Below are 20,429 nucleotides of genomic sequence, written 5' to 3'. Positions count from 1 at the left end.
CAATTAATTTTCTGAGCAGCAGCAGAGCCTCGCCTGATATTCAGCCCTGGCGCCTGCTCAGCTTCACCAAGCACTTGACTTCTGGGTCTTGATTTGTTTGGGCACTAACCAACCAGCTGGCATGGGGCACAGGAATCCCCCTGTTGGGAGGGTGACTCACTGCTCTGACAAGCGGGTGAAATACCACGCAGGTAGCAAAGTGGCGCGTGGTTAGGACACTGACATTGGCCAGTGATCTTATTCCTGCCTCTTTCCAGAAGACTCCTTAGCCCTCTACCCACTCCAGATGGCTGTTGGCAGTCCTACCCTGCTATTGGAATGGGGTCCAGATGCTGTGGATGAGCGGGCCCCCCCCCACTGCAGGTTGCCCATCGAATTTGGCTCCTACCCCAGGACATCTGGAAGACTCAGTCATGGGGTCCAGGTGGGCTGGGCTGGCTTCTCTGCCTGGAGATTCCTTCACATCCCACAGGACAATCCTGTGAGCTTCCCCTTCCATCTCCTCCCTCCCTCCACAGGAGGCCCCTGAGGGCCAATGGGCTGCTGCGCCCACTACTTCAGTTTCTGGGATGGTGTCAATGGTGTAAATATGCACCTTGCTTATGGACAACACTTCCTGGGAAATATGTTAGCAGACACTTGTTGAAGGGTTTCAACTGTCCCATTATTTGTGGCTCAAGGCTCTCTCCATCCTTCTTTTTTCATTTGTGGTTCCACATCAAGTTCAGGGACAAGAGGGATTGGGATGTCTTGAATGAGCCTGGGAATGTAGCTGCCTGGGCGACGTCCTGTTCCCACAGACTGCTTTCCGCTCAACAAGTCACCGCCTAGTGCGTGCTTGTCTTCAGGGAAGACTATTACCTGGGACTTGGCTCCTGGGCTTCAGGGGGCTCTGAGAGGGAAGGAGAAGTTTGAAATAGTGCTGGTGCCGAGTAGGAGACCAGAGTCTGTCTCCATCCAAATCCTGCCACCCCAGCTGGTGACCTGGTAAGTCATTCACTCTTCCTCTCTGAGCTTCAGTATCCTCCCTGGGAAATGGGTGAACTAGTGCCCACTTTTAGGACTGTCATGAGATAGCACTGGGAAAACTACCACCCTCTACCATTTCCTCATCACACTTAAGCACTTAACTGCCAAGTGCAATGGTGCAGGCCTGTAATCCCAGCAGCTGGGGAGGCTGAGGCAGGAGGATCAAGAATTCAAAGCCAGCTTCCCAGCAAAAGCAAGGCCCTAAGAAACCCAGTGAGACCCTGTGTCTAAATAAAATACAAAATAGGGCTGGAGATGTGGCTCAGTGGTCAAGTGCTCCTGAGTTCAATTCCTGGTACTCAAAAAAAAAAAAAAAAAATGTTAGCACTTAACTAAGAGCAATTGACAGCTGTTATCTCATTTAATCCAATAAACCTGAAAAATTGGTGGAATGACCCTCATTTTATAGATGAGGAAGCAAATCCACAGAACAAGGATGTTGCAGTAAGTGGTAGCACCAGTCCTCACGCACTCAGGCTTATCTAATCCCAAAGTTAGAGTGGTCAAACTCCCATGCAAAACCCGCCTTTGGTGCATGTACAGAGCTTGGCACATACAGCTATTTAATGATGTGTGCTCCATTTTCCCCTGGTAAATCCTATGCACTGACCAAGAACTTGAGATGATCATTCACTGCTCCACATCTTTCCTCCAGGAGGATGGCATGATGACACCCCACTTTCCAGATGAGGAAACTGAGGCTCAGAGAAGGTAAATACCTTGCCCAAGGCCTCACGGTGAATAAGCGGTGGAGCTGGGGTTGAAGCAGGTCTTCTGCTGGACTCTGTATCTGTGTTCCCACCACCCTATTACACCGTCTCCCAGTTAGACGGCTGTCCACAGGTTGGTACCTGGGACTGTGGCACCTCTTGACCTCTTTCTCTTTTTCTTTTCTTTATGAGGTGCTGGGGATTGAACCCAAGGCCTTGTGCATGCAAGGCAGCTGAGCTATATCCCCAGCCCCTGTTCTCTTTCTCTGAACTTCCCAAATATTACTACCACATTTTTTAACCCCCAGTACTGGCAAGTAAACCCAGGGATGCTCTACCGCTGAGCTCCACCCCTGGCCCATTTATTTTTATTCTGAGTCACAGTCTCACTAAGTTGCTGAAGTTGGCCTAGAATTTGTGATCCTTCTGCCTCCAGCCTCTGGAGTAGCTGGAATTAAAGGCATGTGACCCTCGCACCCAGCCCACCTCATCTAGGAACCTGAAACTCCTCTCTGCCTGAGGCAAAGCTGGTCACTCCCTCCCCCACACCAGAATAATCCCAGGCCGCAGAAGTCCAGTGGTGACTAGGGTCACACCAGGCAATGAGTGGCTGGCCTCAGGACCTTTTCCCAGGGCAGGTTATTGGAAGGGGCAGTCAGTCCTTTGGCTGTGGGCTCTGCTCTTCATGGAAGGGCACTGGGCAGAGGAAGGTGGTGACCCTGGAGCCAGCTAGAGACACAGAAAAAGCTGCTGACTTCCCAGTTTCGCTGGGGATTCCTAGTGCCTGGCCCAGCTGCAGGGATGTTGGGGTGGCAGGGTGGCTGTCTGAGGGCGGGAGATGAAGGCTGGAAGGTAGGTCTCCTAAACCCAAGTCAGCTGGGGACCCATTATGAAAAAGAATGCCACAGACGGTATCACGTGTGCAGGCAAGTGTAAGAGAGGCCTGCAGAGAGGCAGAGCGGTGAGGAGAGATGGAACCGAAGAGGTAAGAGGCAAAGAAGGAGAGAGAGAAGCACAGTCAGAGGACACACAGAGCCGCAGAGGAAGCCGAGAGGAGAGAGGGGCGGTTTGCAGGAAGGGGAAAGGTGTCGGGGGAGAGAGGGAGAGAAACAGAGAAAAAGGGAATTTGCTCCACAAATGCTTTTTGAGCATGTGCAGTGGTTCGGTGCGGGATGCGACAATGGACAACCTCTGCCCTCAAGGGTCTTTCTGGTAGGAGAAGAGAAAAACCCTGAGACAAGTAAAATCCAGAGAGAGGTGCGCAGAAAGAGCCACAGGAGGGACCCAAGCAGAGACAGGGTGCAGAGATAAAGAGAGCAAGACACAGAGTGACAAAAGGCGGAGGCCCAGGAGCAGAAGCACAGGGACAGCCTTCTGGAGGCGGGGAGAGGCACAGCTCAGCCACCGTCAACCTGTGGAACCTCTTTTCCTCTGAGCCAGACAAGTGCCCGGGGGTGACTATGGCTTTTCATCCTCTCCTCTCAGCGTCTTCTGAGGCAGGACCCGGTTCTCCATGATGAAGAAGTAGGTCTTGGGTTCCAGGGACATCAGCTTTGGAAGAGGTGGCCTTCAAAACTGTGGGCTGTGTTAGTCATGTTCCCAATATGACCCCTCACCACTCCAGGGACACGCTGTTCTGGGCTCCTGGTCCTAAGCTGGCAGGATCCTGAGGGACTCATGCAGCATTCGGTGACTTCGGGTGCAATGGTCTCATTAGGTGGAGAGTAAGCCGAGGCCCAAGCTAACGAGTGAGGATGGCTGCCTGGGTCTCCCAGGTTGGGGACAGCCTTGAAAAAGGGCATGGCATGGAGGTGGAAGCTGGGACCCATCGGCTAGGTGGAGGAGGGGACCTTCTCTAAGGCCCTGCAGCCTCAACAATTGTGCAGTCTAAGGATCACGTGAGAGTTAAGTTTTGGAAGAGACCTGTGTTTGAAAGCTGGGACTTTGACGGTTGCCGGTGTCGGTTTCCGTGGAAACAGGAATCGGAATCAGAGAATGAGCCTGTGAGCTGTGCTCTGGGTGCCCCAGATAGTGAGGGTGAGAGGGCCACCGGCTGGCATTCTCCAGCGGTCTCTGGAGTCCTCAGCCCCACTGTGGTCTGATGGGGAGGGAGGGGCTGGAGCCCCTGCCAGAGGCAGAGCCTGAAAGGAGGTTTTGAACATGGGCCCCCCAGGGTCATACTCAACCTTTATAGAGCACTCACTGGGGTGAGTGGTGCTGATCTTGGTATCCCCACCCCTGCAGCACGCAGATGGAGTGGAAGGAGTGACTCAGTTGAAGAAACCTTGTCATTTCCAGAATATTTTTGGTATATTTGGTCAGGTTTTGTTACAAAACCTGGATCCTTCATTTCTTCCGCAGATATGGAAGCCAGGTCCAGGGCATCAGAGGTGAACAGGAAGCAATCTGTGGCTTCCCTCAGCATCCACAGGTGGCCAGGCAGAGCCAGGAGGCTGCTCAATTCAAACATAGAAGCTGCAAGGTGCCTTCCAGCCCCATCTCCAGCCTCCCTGTGCCCTGGTGCCTCTTGCACCCACGTGCCACTCCCTGGACCCACTGACATGTGGGCCATCTCATGCCCCTGGGCCTTTGCCCATGCTCTTGCCCTGCCTGGCTGCTCTGCCTGGTGCTCCTCCTTCAATGTTGCAGCCCCAAGGCACAGGCTGAGTCTCTTCCTCTCTGTGTGCCAACTCTATCTGTGTCCCTTCCCTTCCCATCTTCTTAGGGACTTCATGTCAAGGTTGTCCTCTGCCTCCATCCCATACCCCTAGCCTCTCCCTCTCTACTGGCTCCTTCCAGTCAGCCTAGAAGCAGGTCTCAGTCTCTCCTATCTTCAGCCATGGCACAGTGAAGCTCTTGTCACTAGTGCTGGCCTGTCTCTTCACTCCCTCACAACCCCACTTCTTGGAGGACTTGCCTGCACTTGCTGTCCCCTTTTGCTGACCCTCCCACCCCCCCACCTTCATGATCTGACTTCTGCCACAGTGGCTCTCCCAAAACTGCTTCCACCAGGCCAACTATGCCCTTCACAGAGTTCCTTCCACAGAGCCATCTCATGAAAACGGCTGCTCGGCCCCTCTCTTTCTGCAGTGCTCTTTCCTGGGCTGCTTCTCCCCGGGTTCCTCTCCAGGTACCCTTCTGGGCAGGTCCTGATCCTTCTCCTTCTCCTCCTCCTCCTTCTCCTTCTCCTTCCCTGGCTCCTCCTCCACCAGACTTGTTGGTGCTCCTCCCAGACCTGTCTCCAGCTTCTCCCATTACACTCTAAGGAAGGCTACCTCTTCCAGTTCCCTTCCCCTGACCCCTGGGTCCATCTTGGCACCCCCACTCTATGTCCACAGGGGCCTGTGGCTCCATCATGACCCTGTCACATTAGACCAGAAGCCCTGGTGGAGCGGTCTGCTTCTCCTATAATCTGCAGACCAGGGAGTAGGGACCACCCTCTTATTCACACATCCATCCCCATCATCCAGAACAATCCCTGGAAAGCAATGAACTGTGGAAGGAGGCAGAAGCCAGACCGTGAAGGACCTTGAACTTCTATGCTGAGGAGCTTGGACGTCATCCCGAGTGAAATGGGGAGCCACCACTAAAGAGTTTCAAGCAATAATGTGCCCAGGTGAAATCTGGGCCTGAAACACGTCCTTCTGTCTGGCAAGGGAGGGTGGAGGAGAGCAGCCGTGTTCTGAAGAGCCATGGGGGGAGGGGGGGGCTCTGTGACAACCCAGGGCTGAACCAGAGCAGTGAGAGGAGAGGGGAGAGAAGGTGGCCCGCTCACTAGGTCCAGCTGACTACCCTGGACGCTGGCTGGGGTGAGGAAGAGGAGGAGTAGGGACTGACTCCCAGGTTTCTGGCAGGTGGCTGAGTTGGGGTTGGTGCAGAGATGGAGATAAGAACTGGATGGGGAGAAATGATCGATTCACTTCCAGACACGTGGACTTTGGGACTCTGGAGGGACACCCCATGGAAATGCCCTGTAATGAAACAGATGTGGTTCTGGTGCTAGAGGAGCAGAGCCAGGAGTCCCTGTCGTTGACTTCAGGGGTCATGCCCATGGGGAACATGCCCAGAGAGAGACAGAGGGGCAAGGTAGAGCCTGGGAGAAGCCCACGTGTGGTGGGTTGCACTTACTATTCTGCAAATCTTTGGCCCCCTTCCTGCCCCATTGATGCTAGACTTGGCCATGTTACGTGGAAGTGGGTGTGAGGCTTGGCTGGATTGGTGCAGCCTCTGGTGCTTCTTTTATTCCTTTTGGGGGTGGGAGCTACAGAAGAAGGAACTCAGAGGTGTGTTCACCACTGAGCTACATCCCCAGCCCTTTTTATTTTTTATTTTAAGACAGAGTCTCACTAAGTTGGTGAGGGCCTCCCTAAGTTGCCGAGGCTGGTCTCAAACTTGCCATCCCCCTGCTTCAACCTCTCGAGCCACTGGAATTACAGGCATGTGCCACTGTGCCTGGCCTGGTGCTCCTTTTAATCTGAAAAGAACATGCCAGGCAGCCTCTGCCCTTGGGCAGGGAGAACCCTGGGGCAAATGCCAGCTTCACCCTGAGGCAGGAGCTGCTGCTCAGTTGACTACAGACCTGTAAAGGAGAAGTTAATGGCTTTTATTATAAGCCTCTGAGATTTGGGGGCCGTATGTTACATATGTTACATAACACTGTATCAGCAATAGCCTGACTAATAAAATTTTGAGAGGAAGCTGGAGAAAAAGAATCCTTTAGCCAGGCATAATGACTCACACCTGTAATCCCAGCAACTCGGGAGGCTGAGGCAGGAGGATTCCAGGTTCAAGACCAACCTGACTAATTTAGCCAGGTTCTAAGGACTTAGTGAGACCCTATCTCAAAATAAAAAGGGCTGGGGATGTGGCTCTATGGTTAAGCACCCCTGGGTTCAAAAATTGGGATGGGTGGTACCACTTCTGCTGTGGGAGGAGAGGGTTTTTTTTTTTTTTGGGGGGGGGTACGGGGCATTGAACCCAGGGGCATTTAATCACTGAGCCACATCCCTAGCCTTTTTTATTTTTCTTAAATAAGCCTTTATTTCTTTTCTTTTTTTAAAAAAAATGGCTTTTTTTTAGAGAGAGAGAGAGAGAATTTCAATATTTGTTTTTCAGTTTTCGGTGGACACAACATCTTTGTTTGTATGTGGTGCTGAGGATCGAACCCGGGCCAGCGCGCTACCACGTGAGCCACATCCCCAGCCCTCCCTAGCCCTTTTTTTATACTTTATTTAGAGACTTGCTGTATTGCTAAGTGCCTCAAAAAGATGCTGAGGCTGGCTTTGAACTTGCGATCTTCTTGCTTCAGCCTCCTGAATTGCTGCAGGACAAAGACCAATCTTTTTAGCTGGCCCTGAAGAGCCCAGCCCCCACTAATTAACATATAGTCTCTTCTGTTGGCACATAGTCTACTCTCTCCTTCCCCCAGTTCCTGCTCAGAGCTGGGTCTAGACTTGGCCTCTTCCAGACAGCTTTCCTTGGGGCTCCTTTTAGTCTGAAAGGAACATGCCAGGCAGCCTCTGTCCCCAAGCAGGGAGATCCATGGGGCAAACTCTAGCTGGAGGATCACAAGTTCTAGGCCAGCCTCAATAACTTACCAAGAAATAAGAAATAAAAAGGGCTGGGGAAGCTCTGTGGTGGAGCTCTTGCCTAGTATGCGGAGAGGTCCTGGGATAGAGCCTTAGTGCTAGGAAAAAAAAAAAAAGTTTCTGATAAAACATACATAAGATAAAATTACATTTGTAACCATTTTAAGTGTACAGCTCAATGGCATTGAGTACATTCACATTGTTGTGGAACCATCCCTTCCCCTGGGCAGAACATTCCATTTTCCCAAAATGAAACTCTGTATCCATTAAACAATAGCTCCAAATTCCCTTCTCCCCTCAACTCCTGGCAATCACCATTCTTCATTCTTTCTTTTTTCTTTTTTGGTAGCAGGGATTGAACCCAGGGGCCCTCAACCACTGAACTACATCCCCAGCCCTTTTTATATTTTATTTAAAAATAGGATCTCAATGAGTTGCTTAGGGCTTCATTAAGTTGCCGAGGCTGGCTTTGAACATGATCCTCCTGCCTCAGCCTCCTAAGTGCTGGGATTACAGGCATGCACCACTACGCCCAGCCATCATTCTACTTTCTGTCTCTGAATTTGACTACTCTAGGGGTCTCAGATGACTAGAAGTATATAGTATTTGTCCTTTTGAGTTTGGCTTATTCATTTTCCATAATTCAATGTTCATCCATATTGTAGCAAATGTCAAAATTGCATCCCTTTTTAGGGCTGAATAATATTTCATGGTATGAATATCACATTTTTTTTTTATCCACCTATTTGTCAATGGACACTGGGGATGTTTCCATCTTTTGGCTGTTGTGAATAATGTTGCTCTGAACGTTATTTGCAAATATCTGTTTGGGTCCCTTCTTTCAATTCTTTTGGGTATATGCCTAAAAGTAGAATTGATGGATCATATGGTCATTTTATGATTTTTTTCAGGAAACTCTTTCACAGTGACTTTACCATCTTATGTTCCCACCAACAGTGTAAAAGGATTCCAATTTCTCCATATCCTCACCAGCACTTGTTATTTCCCATTTTTGCTTGTTTTGTCTTGCTTTTGGGTAATAGCCATCCTAATGGGTGTGAAGAGATCAGTATAGTTGACTCCAGCCATTGCTGTAGTGATCTGCTTCCTGCAGTGTTACCTGGCAGCCTCTCCCCCATGAACTTCTGCCTTGAGGTTTCTCTGATGCCATGGCAAAGGATATTTTCAGAACCCATAGACATTCTGCTCCTGTCATAAGAATCAACTGTCAGTCACTCCACTAAGCAGGGCTCCCCCCTACAGACCTCTCCTGTGCCTGGAACATTTCCCCTCCTCTAGGCAAGGTTTATTCCACTTCCTTCCTTTACAGCTCAAATGTTACCTCCTCAGAGAAGCCCTCCCCCTACAGACCTCCCCCACTAGATCAGCACTGTGTTACTTGCTTTTGTGCAGTGCAGATGGGAAGCCTCTCTGTAATTGGGAGAGATCTCCTCTACTAATTGTTCTGAGCACTGGGCAGTCTGTACTGCTCATAAGCTCTGTGCCTGGAGAATTAACCACCTTGCCAGGCATGGTGGCATACACCTGTAATCCCAGCAACTCGCGAGGTGGAGGCAGGAGGATCACAAGTTCACAGCCAGCCTCAGCAACTCAGTGAGGTCTTAAGCAACTTAGTGAGATCCTGTCTCAAAATAAAACTTAGAAAGGACTGGGGATGTGGCTGAGTGGTTAAGCATGCCTGGGTTCAGTACCAAACCAAACCAAACCAAACAAAAAAAACCTTTTGCTGGGCAGTCGGAGCCACACAGAAGGAGGCCTTGCTTGTCTTGTTCACCATTGAATCCTCAGCACCCACCATGATGCCCAACCCAAACCAGATGTTCAGAAAGCCCCTGCTAAACAGATTGTTCTATCAACATGTAACAATTTTTTTAAAAATGAGTACCTGTTTAAAAGGTGAAGATAAAAACCCCAGAGTGTTTAAACCCTAATGAGGGAAATAGGTAAGAAAAAATAAATACATACTATGTCAGGTGGTGATGGTTGCTATGGAGAAAAGCAGAACAGAATGGGGGCAGGTGTCTTTCTCTAGAGGTTCCTTTGGCAGGGGCTGTGGGGATGCTGACCTGGAGGAAGGCAGGGAGGGGAAAGAGACGTGTTCAAGCGGAGAGGCCAGCAGTACCCAAGGTGTAGGCCAGTGAGCGTACCTGGCCCGCTGGCCCAAGGCAGGCTCAGGACTTGCTTTGTGAAGGGCACAGCTGCTAAGGGACCGGCAGAAGGAAGGCACCGGGTGCTAAGACACTCCAGATGGCCTCCTGGAGGGTTATGCAGAGAAGTCAAAAGACTGGACATGGGAGGTGGGAGGTGGGAGGTGGGGCGCAGCAGCCAGAGGCAGCATCTCCTCCCCAGCCATCAGGACATGGCCTGGCCTTGCGCTTCTGGCACTTCCCCAGACCCCTGGCTCAGGGCTGAGACATATTAGGTGTTTCTAGACCAAACTAAACCCATTTTATCCATTGTCTAAAACCTGTTTTGCTATGACACTGGCTTAGAATGCACAAGTGTCCATCAGAAGATTTTTTCTTTTGCTACTCGGGGTTGAACCCAGGGGTGTTCTACGACTGAACTGCATCCCCAGCCCTTTCTCTTATTTTATTAATTTATTTGATATGGTACCAGGGACTGAACCTAGGGATGCTTAACCACTGAGCCACATCTCCAGCCTCTTGCTCTCTCTCTCTCTCTCTCTCTCTCTCTTTTTTTTTTTGAGACAGAGTCTCACTAAGTTGCCCAGGCTGGTCTCAAATATGTGACCCCCATGCCTCAGCCTCCTCAGTGGCTGAGATCACAGGCATGTAACCCGGCACCAGGCTCCTAAACACCTTTGGTCTTAAACCGAAGTCCACCTGCTTGTTCTCAGCACCTCTATTTTCTGGCTTGCTGTGCTAACCACACCAGGAATCTTTTTCAATTTATGGAACATTTCCCCAAACATGATCTCTGCTAAGCCCCAAACCACCTCCTAAAGTGGCTACTTTCCAATGTCCAGAGGTCAGCAGGACCGTGGGCTCAGCCAGGCTGACTGGCCTGCCCAGGATTCCCCATCAGATCCCATCTCGCCCTTCCTGCCTGCCCTCAGCGGGTACTAACACCCTCCTTACACAGACAGGGCACTGAGGCTCAGAGGGGCAGCATCACCCTGCCAAAGCCTGCCAGCAAAGCAGTGAAGCCAGGCCTCAAAGCCAGGTCACTGGCTCCCAGGCTTTGCACTCTTCCCAGAGAGTCCCCTGATCCTTTGGGGGAAACTTCTGCTAAAACCAGGGCTGACCAGCCTGGCCTGAGCCTCGTTGAGGAGAAGCCCAGGATTTTGGTCAGAAATCTTCTGCAATTAGGAGAAGGAGCCTGCTGCAGGGAGGAGGGGGAGGGGCTGGATGCTTAGCTTCCAGGGATAAAGCCCAGGGAGGGGGTGAGGGGAAGCCCAAGCCTCCCAGCAGCTGGGAGGAACTCTGGAATCAGGCAGAGGAAACCAGATCCCCAACAGCACTGGCAGGCACAGCCTCCGGGGTTGAGCCCAAGAGCCTGAAGTCCCTCTTCTTTAACAGCTACTTCTGGCCTCCACCAACCTGGCCCCAGGGCCCAGGATTTCTGCTGCCCCAGTTTCTGGCGGCTGGGAGAGGAAGGCGTGCCCATCCCAGTCTAGGCCTGGCATCTTCTCTCCTTTCCCTCAGCTCCCACCTTGTCTGCTGCTTCCTCCGATTTGTCTTTCTGTCCCTTTTACCATATTGCTGAATACCAGAGCCCCTCAAGAAATGACAATCATTCCCTGACCCTGAGGAGTCACATCCCTTTGGAGGAAATGCATAGTGGACCATATTCATGCAGTATGGCCAGGGCAATCTGCCCTGGTCAGGGGAGGCAAGCCTGACCCCAGAAGGGATCCTGGGAAGACCCTCTGAAGGTGGAGAGGATGCTACTTGCCCAGCTGGATTTTGGAGGTATTAGGAGTATTTCACAGGAAGAGGCCTTGGGTGGAGAAGTTCACCAGTGGAAGCTCAAAGGGCTAAGGACTTCTGTCTGGTTTATTACTCAGGGCCTAGGAGAGGGCTTGGCACATAGTAGGTATTCATTGAACAGGTCCTAAAAGAAAGAGAAAAAGAACAGAAGAGTGAGACACACACACACACACACACACACACACATACACACACAGAGGGAAGGAGGAGAAAGGGAGAAACAGGAAGACAGGGAATATGAGTCTAGAGTGGATGTGTGAAATGACTTGGTCATTCTGGGAATTGAAAATACAAATAGAGATATGAAAAATGGGCTGGAGATGTGGCTCAAGTGGCATGTGTGCCGCCCAGGTTTGATCCTCAGCACCACGTACAAAGAAAGATGTTGTGTTGTGTCCGCTGAAAACTAAAAAATAAATATTAAGATTCTCTCTCTCTCTCTTTAAAAAAAAAAAGAGATATGAAAAATGGTGGTATATATGTGTATTAAAAGTTGTAATGCAAAAAAAATACAAGAGTACATGCATAGTGGTATAAGTTGGCGTGAACATACTGTATGTAAAGAGATACAAAAAATAGTGCTCTCTATGTGTAATAAGGAATGTAATGAAAAAATAAATAAAGTAAAAAAGAAAATACAGTTGTTCCAGGTGGCTGTGGCTCAGATGGGTGGGGCTGAGTGGAGGTTGTGACACTATCTAATCCTATTGTGGGTGGTGTCTGTTTCTTATCTCCCCACAAAGACCAGAGCTACTTGGGGGATGGGCTGATTCCCACCTCCACCCCCAAAGCCCCTCCCTGGGACTCCTAGTACCTATGAGTGTCAATATGCACACAGGTATCAAACTCTTGCTGGGTTTGGGAGATACACAGATGACTCAGACTTGGATCCTGCTGTCCTCTGTAGTGGGGGAGACAGACAGTAAACAGCTGGCTACATAATTGGCAGAATGGATGGACAGCTACTATGCAGGTTCAAATAAAATGAATCAAAAGCAAAGGTGACAGAGGGATGAGTTTTGCTCCAGGAGAAGCAGGGAAGATTTTGGAATATGGCTTTGGAGGGGATGTGAGCCTTAAAGAATGATGTAGAGCTGGACCTGGGGGTACGGTACACGCCTGCAATCCTAGAAACACAGGAGGCTGAGGCCAGAGGATTGCAGGTTTGAGGCTAGCTTGGTATCTTAGTGAGACTCTATTTCAAGATGAAAAAAGGGTTTGGGGATGAATCTCAGTGATAAAGTACTCCTGCATTCAATCCCCAGTACCTTGGAAAAGAAAATGGTGAAATGGCGAGGGAAGGGGTTGGGGACTAAGGTCATCAGGCCAAAGATTTAGTTCAGGGGAAGTGGGGACTGGGGGTTCTAGCAGGATAAGGTAGACTGGGGTCTGGACTTGGGTGCTTGGACTTGCTTCTGTTCCAGCAGCCACACACCTTGTTGGGGCTGCATGGTGGTCCTGCTTCCAGGGAACCCATCAGCTTTCTCTGGTCAATATGCAGGGAGGTTAAGACACCTTCCTGCTTGAGCTCCCACCCCCCATCCTGTTTTAGCTCCACCAAGAACCCACATGGGGCCTCATTCCGTGTCAAGCCCCAGCAAAGGGCAGACCACTGGAATTAAGTACCTGGCACAGGGTCCCCCAATACCCACCCTTCCTCCCCTCACACATGCTCTCAAAGAAGGGGCTAGTTCTTTTGGACAGGGCCAAGAGAAAAAGAAAGAAGGGAAATCTTAGCCCTCAGAACCTCCATTTTCTACCCTACTTTGTCATTGGACAGGCTAGGAAACTGACAGTGCAGATGGCCCCCCCCGGATAAGGTATGGCCCACCTGGGAGACACTGCCTCTGTAAGTGGGCAGTGCTTTCCCTCCGTCAGAACCTAGCGATCCTCAATCGTCTGTGGGCCTTGCAGACACAAGATGAGTCAGGCATCTTGTGAGTCAGTGTGTTGACAAGCCATCCCTGGCCATTCCTAGTCCATCAAAAACAGAAGGAAGTCCAGGGAAAGGGCATAAGCAGGCCGATTTCATTAGTGTGGGCTCTCAGGCACCTTAAGTTGGCTCTATTAAATTAAACCGCCTAAGGGAAAAAATAACTGTAATTATTTCCTTCTCTCCCCTATCATGGTATTTCAACTCCCAATCTCCATGCTTCTTCCCTCATTGATAAAATAACCTTAAACTAGGAACTGGAACAGAGACAACCCCAAACTAGGGTTCAATGTTTCCCTTTTTCTTCCCCCTTCCCCTCCGTGAGCTCTGGGTCTTTGGCTGAGCGGAGTGAATCCAGAGGTGTCCATAGGGCCTGGCTCTATTTTAATTTAGGGAGGCTGTTAGACTGAGCAGAACATTATTCCAAAAATGTACCCAGAGTCTCCTTCCTGAACCAATGCAGATCAGTTTGCTGCGGGGCATTTCTTATAAAAGCCCCTTTTCTCTCTTCTACAGAGCAAAATAAGCAAACTTTAATGGTAGGGAATTATTGTTTATTTTGTTGAAATCTAGTTCTGAGTTTTTCTACTTGAAACGTGTTTTCCCCAGGACACTGACCTATCCTTTAATTGTTTGGTGCGAGGCATGTTAGGGGGAGGGGCGTTACTTGTTTATTGGAACAGCGCAGTTAAAAAAAAAAATCAACCTAGGCTAACAGTTTCAAGGCTCCCCTAAAGATGTATCCAAACAGGCAGCCAATCAGCGCTTACACAGCTTTTTCTGCTTGACTCTTTTAAAGAGACAGTGCCGATAGTGTTTTATCACATTTAAAGAGAACAGCGCTCTAAAAACAGCCCCGAAAATTGGGGAGCCTTCCCCTATTTTGCCAATTTCTCGTTTTAAGGGCCTCTAATGAGGGTCACTTAACGTATTCTCAAGGATCTTGGCGTGGGCAGAAAGGAGTCAGTAGCAAAGAGCTGGGTCACTCTGCCAGCCCCCCTCTCAATTTCCCATTGTACACCTGGGTCACTGACAATGGAAGCTTCCCCTCCCCCCACGCCCGACTCTCACCCCCCCACTCCCCAATTTAGCTTCATTTATTTGAAGTTTGCAGATCTCTGCGGTACGCATTCGGAGTCGCGGGGCGCCCAGGTGACGTCCCCTCGTCCCCCCAGCCCCGAACGGCACCTTTCCGGGTGGAGAAGCCGAGGGGCTAACTTGCCTGGGCTGGCAAATCTTGGAAATTTGGGAGAAATCACTCAGCCTCCCTTTAGACTAAGTCCCCCGTCCCCTCCCCCCAGGATCCCCAAAGCTCGCCAAGGGCCATTTTCGCGCGGCTCCACTTTGGGGTTTTCCAAAGTATTTTAATGATCTAGTAAAGGAGCAGCCGCGCGTCTCTGCGCCGGCTCAAGCGCCCAGCTCCCAGCGTGGAGCCCGGCCCGGCGCTCGAAAGCCAGGCTAGGCGCTAGGGGCTCGGGGGGCGGGGCGGCGGGCCGGGCTGGGTGTGGGGAGGGGTCGGGGTCGGACCTGGTGGGGGGAGCACGAGATAAGGGTAGGGCGGGCGCCGGCCGCGGCGGGGTGGCAAGGCCGATAAGCGGAGGGCCGCGCAGGAGGGGCGAGCGCGCTCCGTTGGGGTCCGCGCCCCCTCCCCTAGGACGCCGTCGCAGCGCCCCCTGCCCCCGGGGTGTGCGGGGGGAGCGCTGGCCAGACTCCCAGCGCCGGGAGCCCCAGCGCCCCCGCCCGGCCCTTACAGCCCCCGCTGGTCCACAGCGGTGAGGCTCGCCCCCGTACACCCCCGGCCGGGCGCAGGAGCGGCCGCAGCTCGTGGAGGCGGCGCAGCGGGACTGCCGCGGCCGGCGCTGACAGGGCGTCCCTGCCGGCCGCCCGGGCCCACCCCCGCGCGCCGATTGGCCGAGGCGGCCGTCCGTCGCGGGGCGTTGCCGCCCGCCGCGCTCCCTGCCCGGGCAGCCACGTTCGGTTGAGCTCCAAGTAGACCAGCGGCGGCGGCGGCGGCGGCAGCGGTGCCGGAGGCGCAGAGGGCGGCGCAGGCGGAGCCGGGCGGCGGGCGCGCGGGCGGTTGGGCGAGCGAGCGAGCGAGCGGCGGGCAGCCGGGCGGCGGCGGCACAGCGCAGGCCGAGCCGGCGCGGGAGGAGTTCCAGGGCGATGGGGCCGCGGCCGGGGCTGACGCTTTGACAGCTGGAAAGAGCGCGGAGCCAGCGCCGGGGGGGAGGGAGGGAGCGCGGCGAGCGGAGCGCGAGCGAGCGAGCGCCGGGAGGGGGCCAGGAGCAGGGCAGCTCGGCAGAACCGGACGGTAGCGGCGGCGGCGGCGGGGCTCGGCGCCCTCTTCTCTGCAAACCATGTTTGCCAAAGGCAAAGGCTCGGCGGTGCCCTCGGACGGGCAGGCTCGGGAAAAGTAAGCCCCCTTGCGAGTGGCGGCCGCGCGCCCCCAGGCTGCGGGCGGGCGGGTGGTGGGAGGCAGGTGGGCGGGCAGGGGTCTGGGGGCTGCTAGTCCTCCGGCCGCGGGGCTCGGCTTGCCTGCCCGGCCCCTTCCCCTGGTCGCAGCGAGGGAGAGCCCATTGTTGGGAGCCGGCGGAGGTTGGGGCACCCGGGAAGGGGCGGCGGGGCTAGCCGCTGGCCGGGGGTACTTGGTGGCCTCGCGGCCGTCGGGGCGCCCGCCGTGAGGGGTGGGCGAGATCCCGCAGCGAGTCGGCGCGCTCGCCCCAGCCCAGGCGCTTGTCGCGGAGGCTGCACTTAGCTCACCCGGATCGGGCAGGGGGCGCGTGGCTTCTGCAGCCCCGAAGACTCCTTTTGTCCGCCCGCGGCGTGAGGAGTGCGTGCCGGGGGCTTTGTTCGGCCGGGAGCGCTTTCCCTTCCCAGCCCGCGGCCTTGCTGCCGGCTCCGCGCCCTCTGGGGCGCGGACTGGGCAGGGACAGCGGCGCCGGTTTGGCCCCAGGCTTGGGGGGACAGTTGTTTGCGGGGAGGTGATGAGGGCGGCCCTTTGCTGCCCTCTCCAGAGCGCGCCAAGCACCCGAACTAGGGCTGAGTTTGCTCGGACCCCAAAACTGGGGTGAGGGTGCTAACAGGAGTGAATAGGGAAAAGGAGGTTGGGTCGGGTGCCCTGCGAGTTTGAGACTTAGATGGGTTTGGCCCCGACACCACTTGGAAGTTCAAGTTTGGGGGCCGCTCTCCAGCCCCTGTGGTTTGAGGCAGCCGGTCCCTGGTACCCTCCCCCTAACTGTTAGCCTGGCGGCCCTGCCTGGGGTGTTAGCTGCTCACCTTTGGTGGGGGCCTCATGGGGACAGCACAGTTGGGACTTAGAGCCTACTGGAGCCTACTGGCAAGGTCCGGAGAGTACCCGGTGTGTTTTGACCCATTCTTCTCACTTTGTCCTCTTCCAGGTTAGCTTTATACGTCTACGAATATTTACTGCACGTAGGAGCACAGAAATCTGCACAGACCTTCTTATCAGAGGTGAGTGGGACTCCCCCAGCATCCAGTTTCTTGACACCCCCTCCTCCCCACTATTCTTAGAGCCTTTGTTTTCAGGAGCAGCCACTGTGGCCACCATTTTGAATTTTTATCACCTTTTGGCATTTATTGTTGGTGGGTCTTCACAGCCTTTTGGCTCTGGGAAGCCCCCCCTCCTGCCCTCCTCTCTGCTTCTCTAAGCTGCCTCTGCTTCCTCTTTTCCAGATTCGATGGGAAAAAAACATCACGCTGGGAGAACCACCTGGGTTTTTGCACTCCTGGTGGTGGTAAGTTTGTGTGATAGTTTTGAGTGTGTGTGTTTTGTTCTGAGCCCTGGGTCCAAGCAAACAAAGACCAGAGGCTTGAAACAGGCCCTCCACCTTTACTTTACACAGAGCAGGGCACTTCTGGGTGCCTGGACCAGGTCTGGCTAAAGAGGAAAGGGCCGAAGAGGCTGCTGCCTAAAAGTTTTTTCCTGGTGTTTCCCCTCCTCTAGAAAACCAACTAATCTTATGGACTAGGGTAGAAACTTCTTGCTTTTCCATCCCACTCTGGGGCACTAGGCAGGGGCTTGAAAAATCCTTGAAGGGTTTTTGTCAGTCCTGCATGCTGCTTTAATTAGAGAGGAGTGGGGGCAGGGCTGAGTGGTGGGGACACCAGGTCTGTTCTACAACTGGTCTGTTCTTTCTTTTTCCTTCTGTAAGCTCCAAACCATAAGAGGGACATCTCCTGGTCTTTTCCACACACTCTGAGAAAAAGCAAGAAAGAGTTGCCACTTCCTGTAATGATACTGATTCAGACTGACTGGACCTTCCTGTCCTCTGTGCCATCCCCCACCCCCAGCATCCCTGAACCCACAAAGCTTTATTTTACCAAGAACTTTAACTGCCTAGAGGTGACCTGGTGCTCTCTCCTTATCTGTGACCCTCTCTTCAGGCTTGTGGGTCTTACTGCTCTGAGACCACAGCAGTCTGGTCTCAGCATGGGATTCGTGGAAGGCAGGAGGGAGGCTTAAGGGTCAAAAGTAGCAAGTTGTCATGTGTGTGTGACCTGTGTGTTTTGTGGGACTGATTGGTGGAGTCTTTGACATCCTTTTGAAAAGGAAAAGAAAGCAGAGTGGCTTTTGATATTTTGGTGGAGTTCAGGAAAACGGAATGTCTCCTGGTTGGGATCTTAGCACATTTACCTGACCGCCGGCTCGGGTTACTGTTTCAAGTCTCTTTGAACAGTGGGAGGATGAAGTGTCTGTTCTAACTTGTGCAGAGAAAATGAGTTTTTAATTACTTCTGCCAACCTCCCAACTGCCGGTGTTGAAGGCGTCTGATGTGGCGTGAGGATTCCACCTGTAGGAGCGGGTGATAGGTTGGCTGCAGTTGTTTTTGGAGGGGAGTGTGTGGATGGGGTTGGTGGGTCTGGATGCCTGGATCTTGTAGAAACTTAAGCTTTTGAGTGAAAGTTAATTTAAAGGGTCTGGAAATTTGGAGTCTTGAAGACCTTTTATGTTTGGAGGAGTTTAATCCAAGGTGCAGTTCCAGAAGGCCGGAAAGGGCTTTCTGTAGCTATCACCGCTGCCCTGTAGAAGTCCCCAGTTTTCTGTTATATCCAGAATCCCTGAAGCTTCTCCATCCTTGTCTCAGACACAGGAATGTGGAGTCTGTTGTGCTGGGCTCAGGTTGTGGTAGCTCTGAGTGGCTGTGGTCTGGTTTGTTAAAAGTCGCCTCCTGCGATTTGACACTGAGCAAAAGACCATGGCTTTCTGGAGCCAGAGGAAGCAGTGGAGCTGGTCTGATGGGGGCAGGCTGCATGTATTCACACACCTTAAGTGAGATGCTTGTCTGATGACTGGAGCTGGCTCTGAGGGGCGCAGGAGCACTGAACTGTGAGTCAGACCTTGATTCTGTTGTCCACTGTACCCTTCAAGCTGCTTCTTTCCCAGGCCTTGGCTCCTGGTCTAGAATGTTTCTAAGGCCCTTTGTTAATACCAGTGACTACTCTGTGTTCATATAGCACTCTCCTGGTTTGCAGAGGACTTGTGTGTGTTCACAGTTCATACCAAGTGTCGGAGGGATCATATAGAATCACAAGGCTGGGGTGGCCGTTCTGGGTCTGCTCTCCCCTCCACAATCCTTACTGAATGGACGCTCTCTGAAGAGGGCCCTGAGTTTCATGGAGATGCTTGGCTGTCCACAGCCTCCCCTTGGTCTGACATGTGTTTTCTGGTGGGTAGGAGAAGTAGGGGTGTGGGCTCTGGGATTAAGAACCTGTGAGGTTCCCTAAGTTGACATAATTGCAGATTGCTATGCTTGTGAATCATAGTTGTATGTTTTGACAATTTAGCCTTTTTATAGTATGTGGCCATTTTGTTTTGGGGTGGTAAAAGGGACACAGATGGGACAGGCATGGATTCCCCAGATTCCTACCTTGTGATATACCCATGGGTGGGTTGGGCTAATCCTCCAAGCTTTAGTGGCTCCAGTGGGGAGAGGATCACTTCGTTTATAGTACATGGTCGCCATGGGCAGTATCATCAGCATGAGGCGTGCCGTTCATAGTAGGCGCGTGGTAGGTGGGAACTATTATTCTTATTACAAATGTCTGTCTTGCCAGAGAGCTCGGGTCTGTTCTGTTTTCTAGGCTTGAGTTTGCCCAGTGAAAGTGGGAAGGTGGAGTAGAGCCTGGAGGAGACCTGGAGCTGTTAGCATTGAGCATTGTGCACTTTCTGTTGTATACAGAAGTAACAATTAGTAACCTGATCTTATTTTATTTTTCGACTTGCAGCGTATTTTGGGACCTTTACTGTGCAGCTCCTGAAAGGAGAGACACTTGTGAACATTCGAGTGAAGCAAAAGCCTTTCATGATTACGTGAGTAACAAATCTTTAATCCTGGCAATAATTACAGGGTTGGATAGCTCTAACTTCTTCAGTACCAAAAGCAAATATACAGCCAATTGGCAGTGGTCTTTATTTTCTCCTTGCCTTTCTTTTCCTTCTCCTGCCCACCCACCTCCCTGCTGCCCTCCCCTCGTACCCCCCTCCCGCAGTGTTCTAACTTGGTGAGTGGTATTTCATTATGTTGTAATTATGCAAAAGAATGTAGATACCTATCTGGAGAATTGAACGATGTTGTGCAGGGCTTAGCAGGGCTCAGACCGTGTGAGGTTTGTGTGAAGAATGGACAGTTAGCCGGGAGGAAACTGAGCCGGTTTGATGTTGGCCTAAGAGAAAAATCAGCACAACCAAAAATTAAAAAGCAAATATGAAACTTGGAATGGAAAGGGTGGTTGAATGGGTATTCTTTTCCAGAGAGTGATCTTTCAAATTTTGGAGGGTGCAGGTGTATGTGTGGTGGGTGAGGCTCGGGTTCTATATACTAAGATGATGTGTAGTCTGGGGCACTCAACTAGTCCATAATCCTGTGCCCCAAATGTTCTTGTGAACTAGTTAATTTGATCAGGTTGTGGTACCTTCTACCCTAACATTCACATTTTACCCTTGGATGAGTTTCTTTAGATTTGTGAACTTATTATATGAGAGATGTCTGCCTTTTGTCCATCTCCCATGGTAATCTCCTTCAAAAAAAGACTTCAGATCTGGGTAGGGTTGGCATCATGTTTTGCGATCTCATGAAATAAGTTAGGATCTGTCAGAAAACAGAAAAAGAAGTGTCTGAAGGTCTTCCTTGACCTCCTTTCAGTTCTTACTTCTCACTGGATGTACATGGTTGAA

General features: G+C 52.1%; 1 protein-coding gene and 1 long non-coding RNA gene across 10 annotated transcripts in view; one reads left to right on the top strand and one right to left on the bottom strand.

Moving 5' to 3' along the window:
- Positions 1-6,706: 6,706 nt before the first annotated feature.
- On the bottom strand, positions 6,707-16,169 carry LOC120890771 (uncharacterized). Of its 3 annotated transcripts, none has more exons than XR_013427796.1 (5): positions 15,995-16,169; positions 11,267-11,425; positions 9,314-9,414; positions 8,318-8,536; positions 6,707-7,425 (listed from the first exon to the last, which is right to left on the bottom strand). It is a non-coding gene; the product is annotated as an uncharacterized LOC120890771 (long non-coding RNA). The 3 variants fall into 3 exon arrangements; XR_013427798.1 differs by lacking the exon at positions 15,995-16,169 and adding an exon at positions 13,133-14,260; XR_013427797.1 differs by lacking the exon at positions 15,995-16,169 and adding an exon at positions 12,116-13,120.
- Positions 14,368-20,429, top strand: part of Ssbp3 (single stranded DNA binding protein 3) — a 157,873-nt gene continuing 151,811 nt past the window's right edge. For 2 of the 7 annotated variants that reach the window (XM_078026322.1, XM_078026318.1), the window contains exons 1-4: positions 15,211-15,647; positions 16,633-16,705; positions 16,928-16,989; positions 19,481-19,565. In XM_078026322.1, coding sequence (XP_077882448.1) covers positions 15,592-15,647; positions 16,633-16,705; positions 16,928-16,989; positions 19,481-19,565 — 276 coding nt within the window. In that variant the 5' untranslated portion in view covers positions 15,211-15,591. Of the gene's footprint in view, positions 14,387-15,201; positions 15,648-16,632; positions 16,706-16,927; positions 16,990-19,480; positions 19,566-20,429 lie in introns of those variants that run through there. The other 5 variants (XM_078026323.1, XM_078026321.1, XM_078026317.1 and 2 more) reach the window with 5 other exon arrangements.

The sequence above is a fragment of the Ictidomys tridecemlineatus genome, chromosome 11 (assembly GCF_052094955.1).
Source record: "Ictidomys tridecemlineatus isolate mIctTri1 chromosome 11, mIctTri1.hap1, whole genome shotgun sequence".
NCBI lineage: Eukaryota > Metazoa > Chordata > Mammalia > Rodentia > Sciuridae > Ictidomys > Ictidomys tridecemlineatus.
The sequence above is the reverse complement of the archived record's forward strand: the minus strand, read 5'-3'. Positions and strand labels throughout refer to the sequence as shown.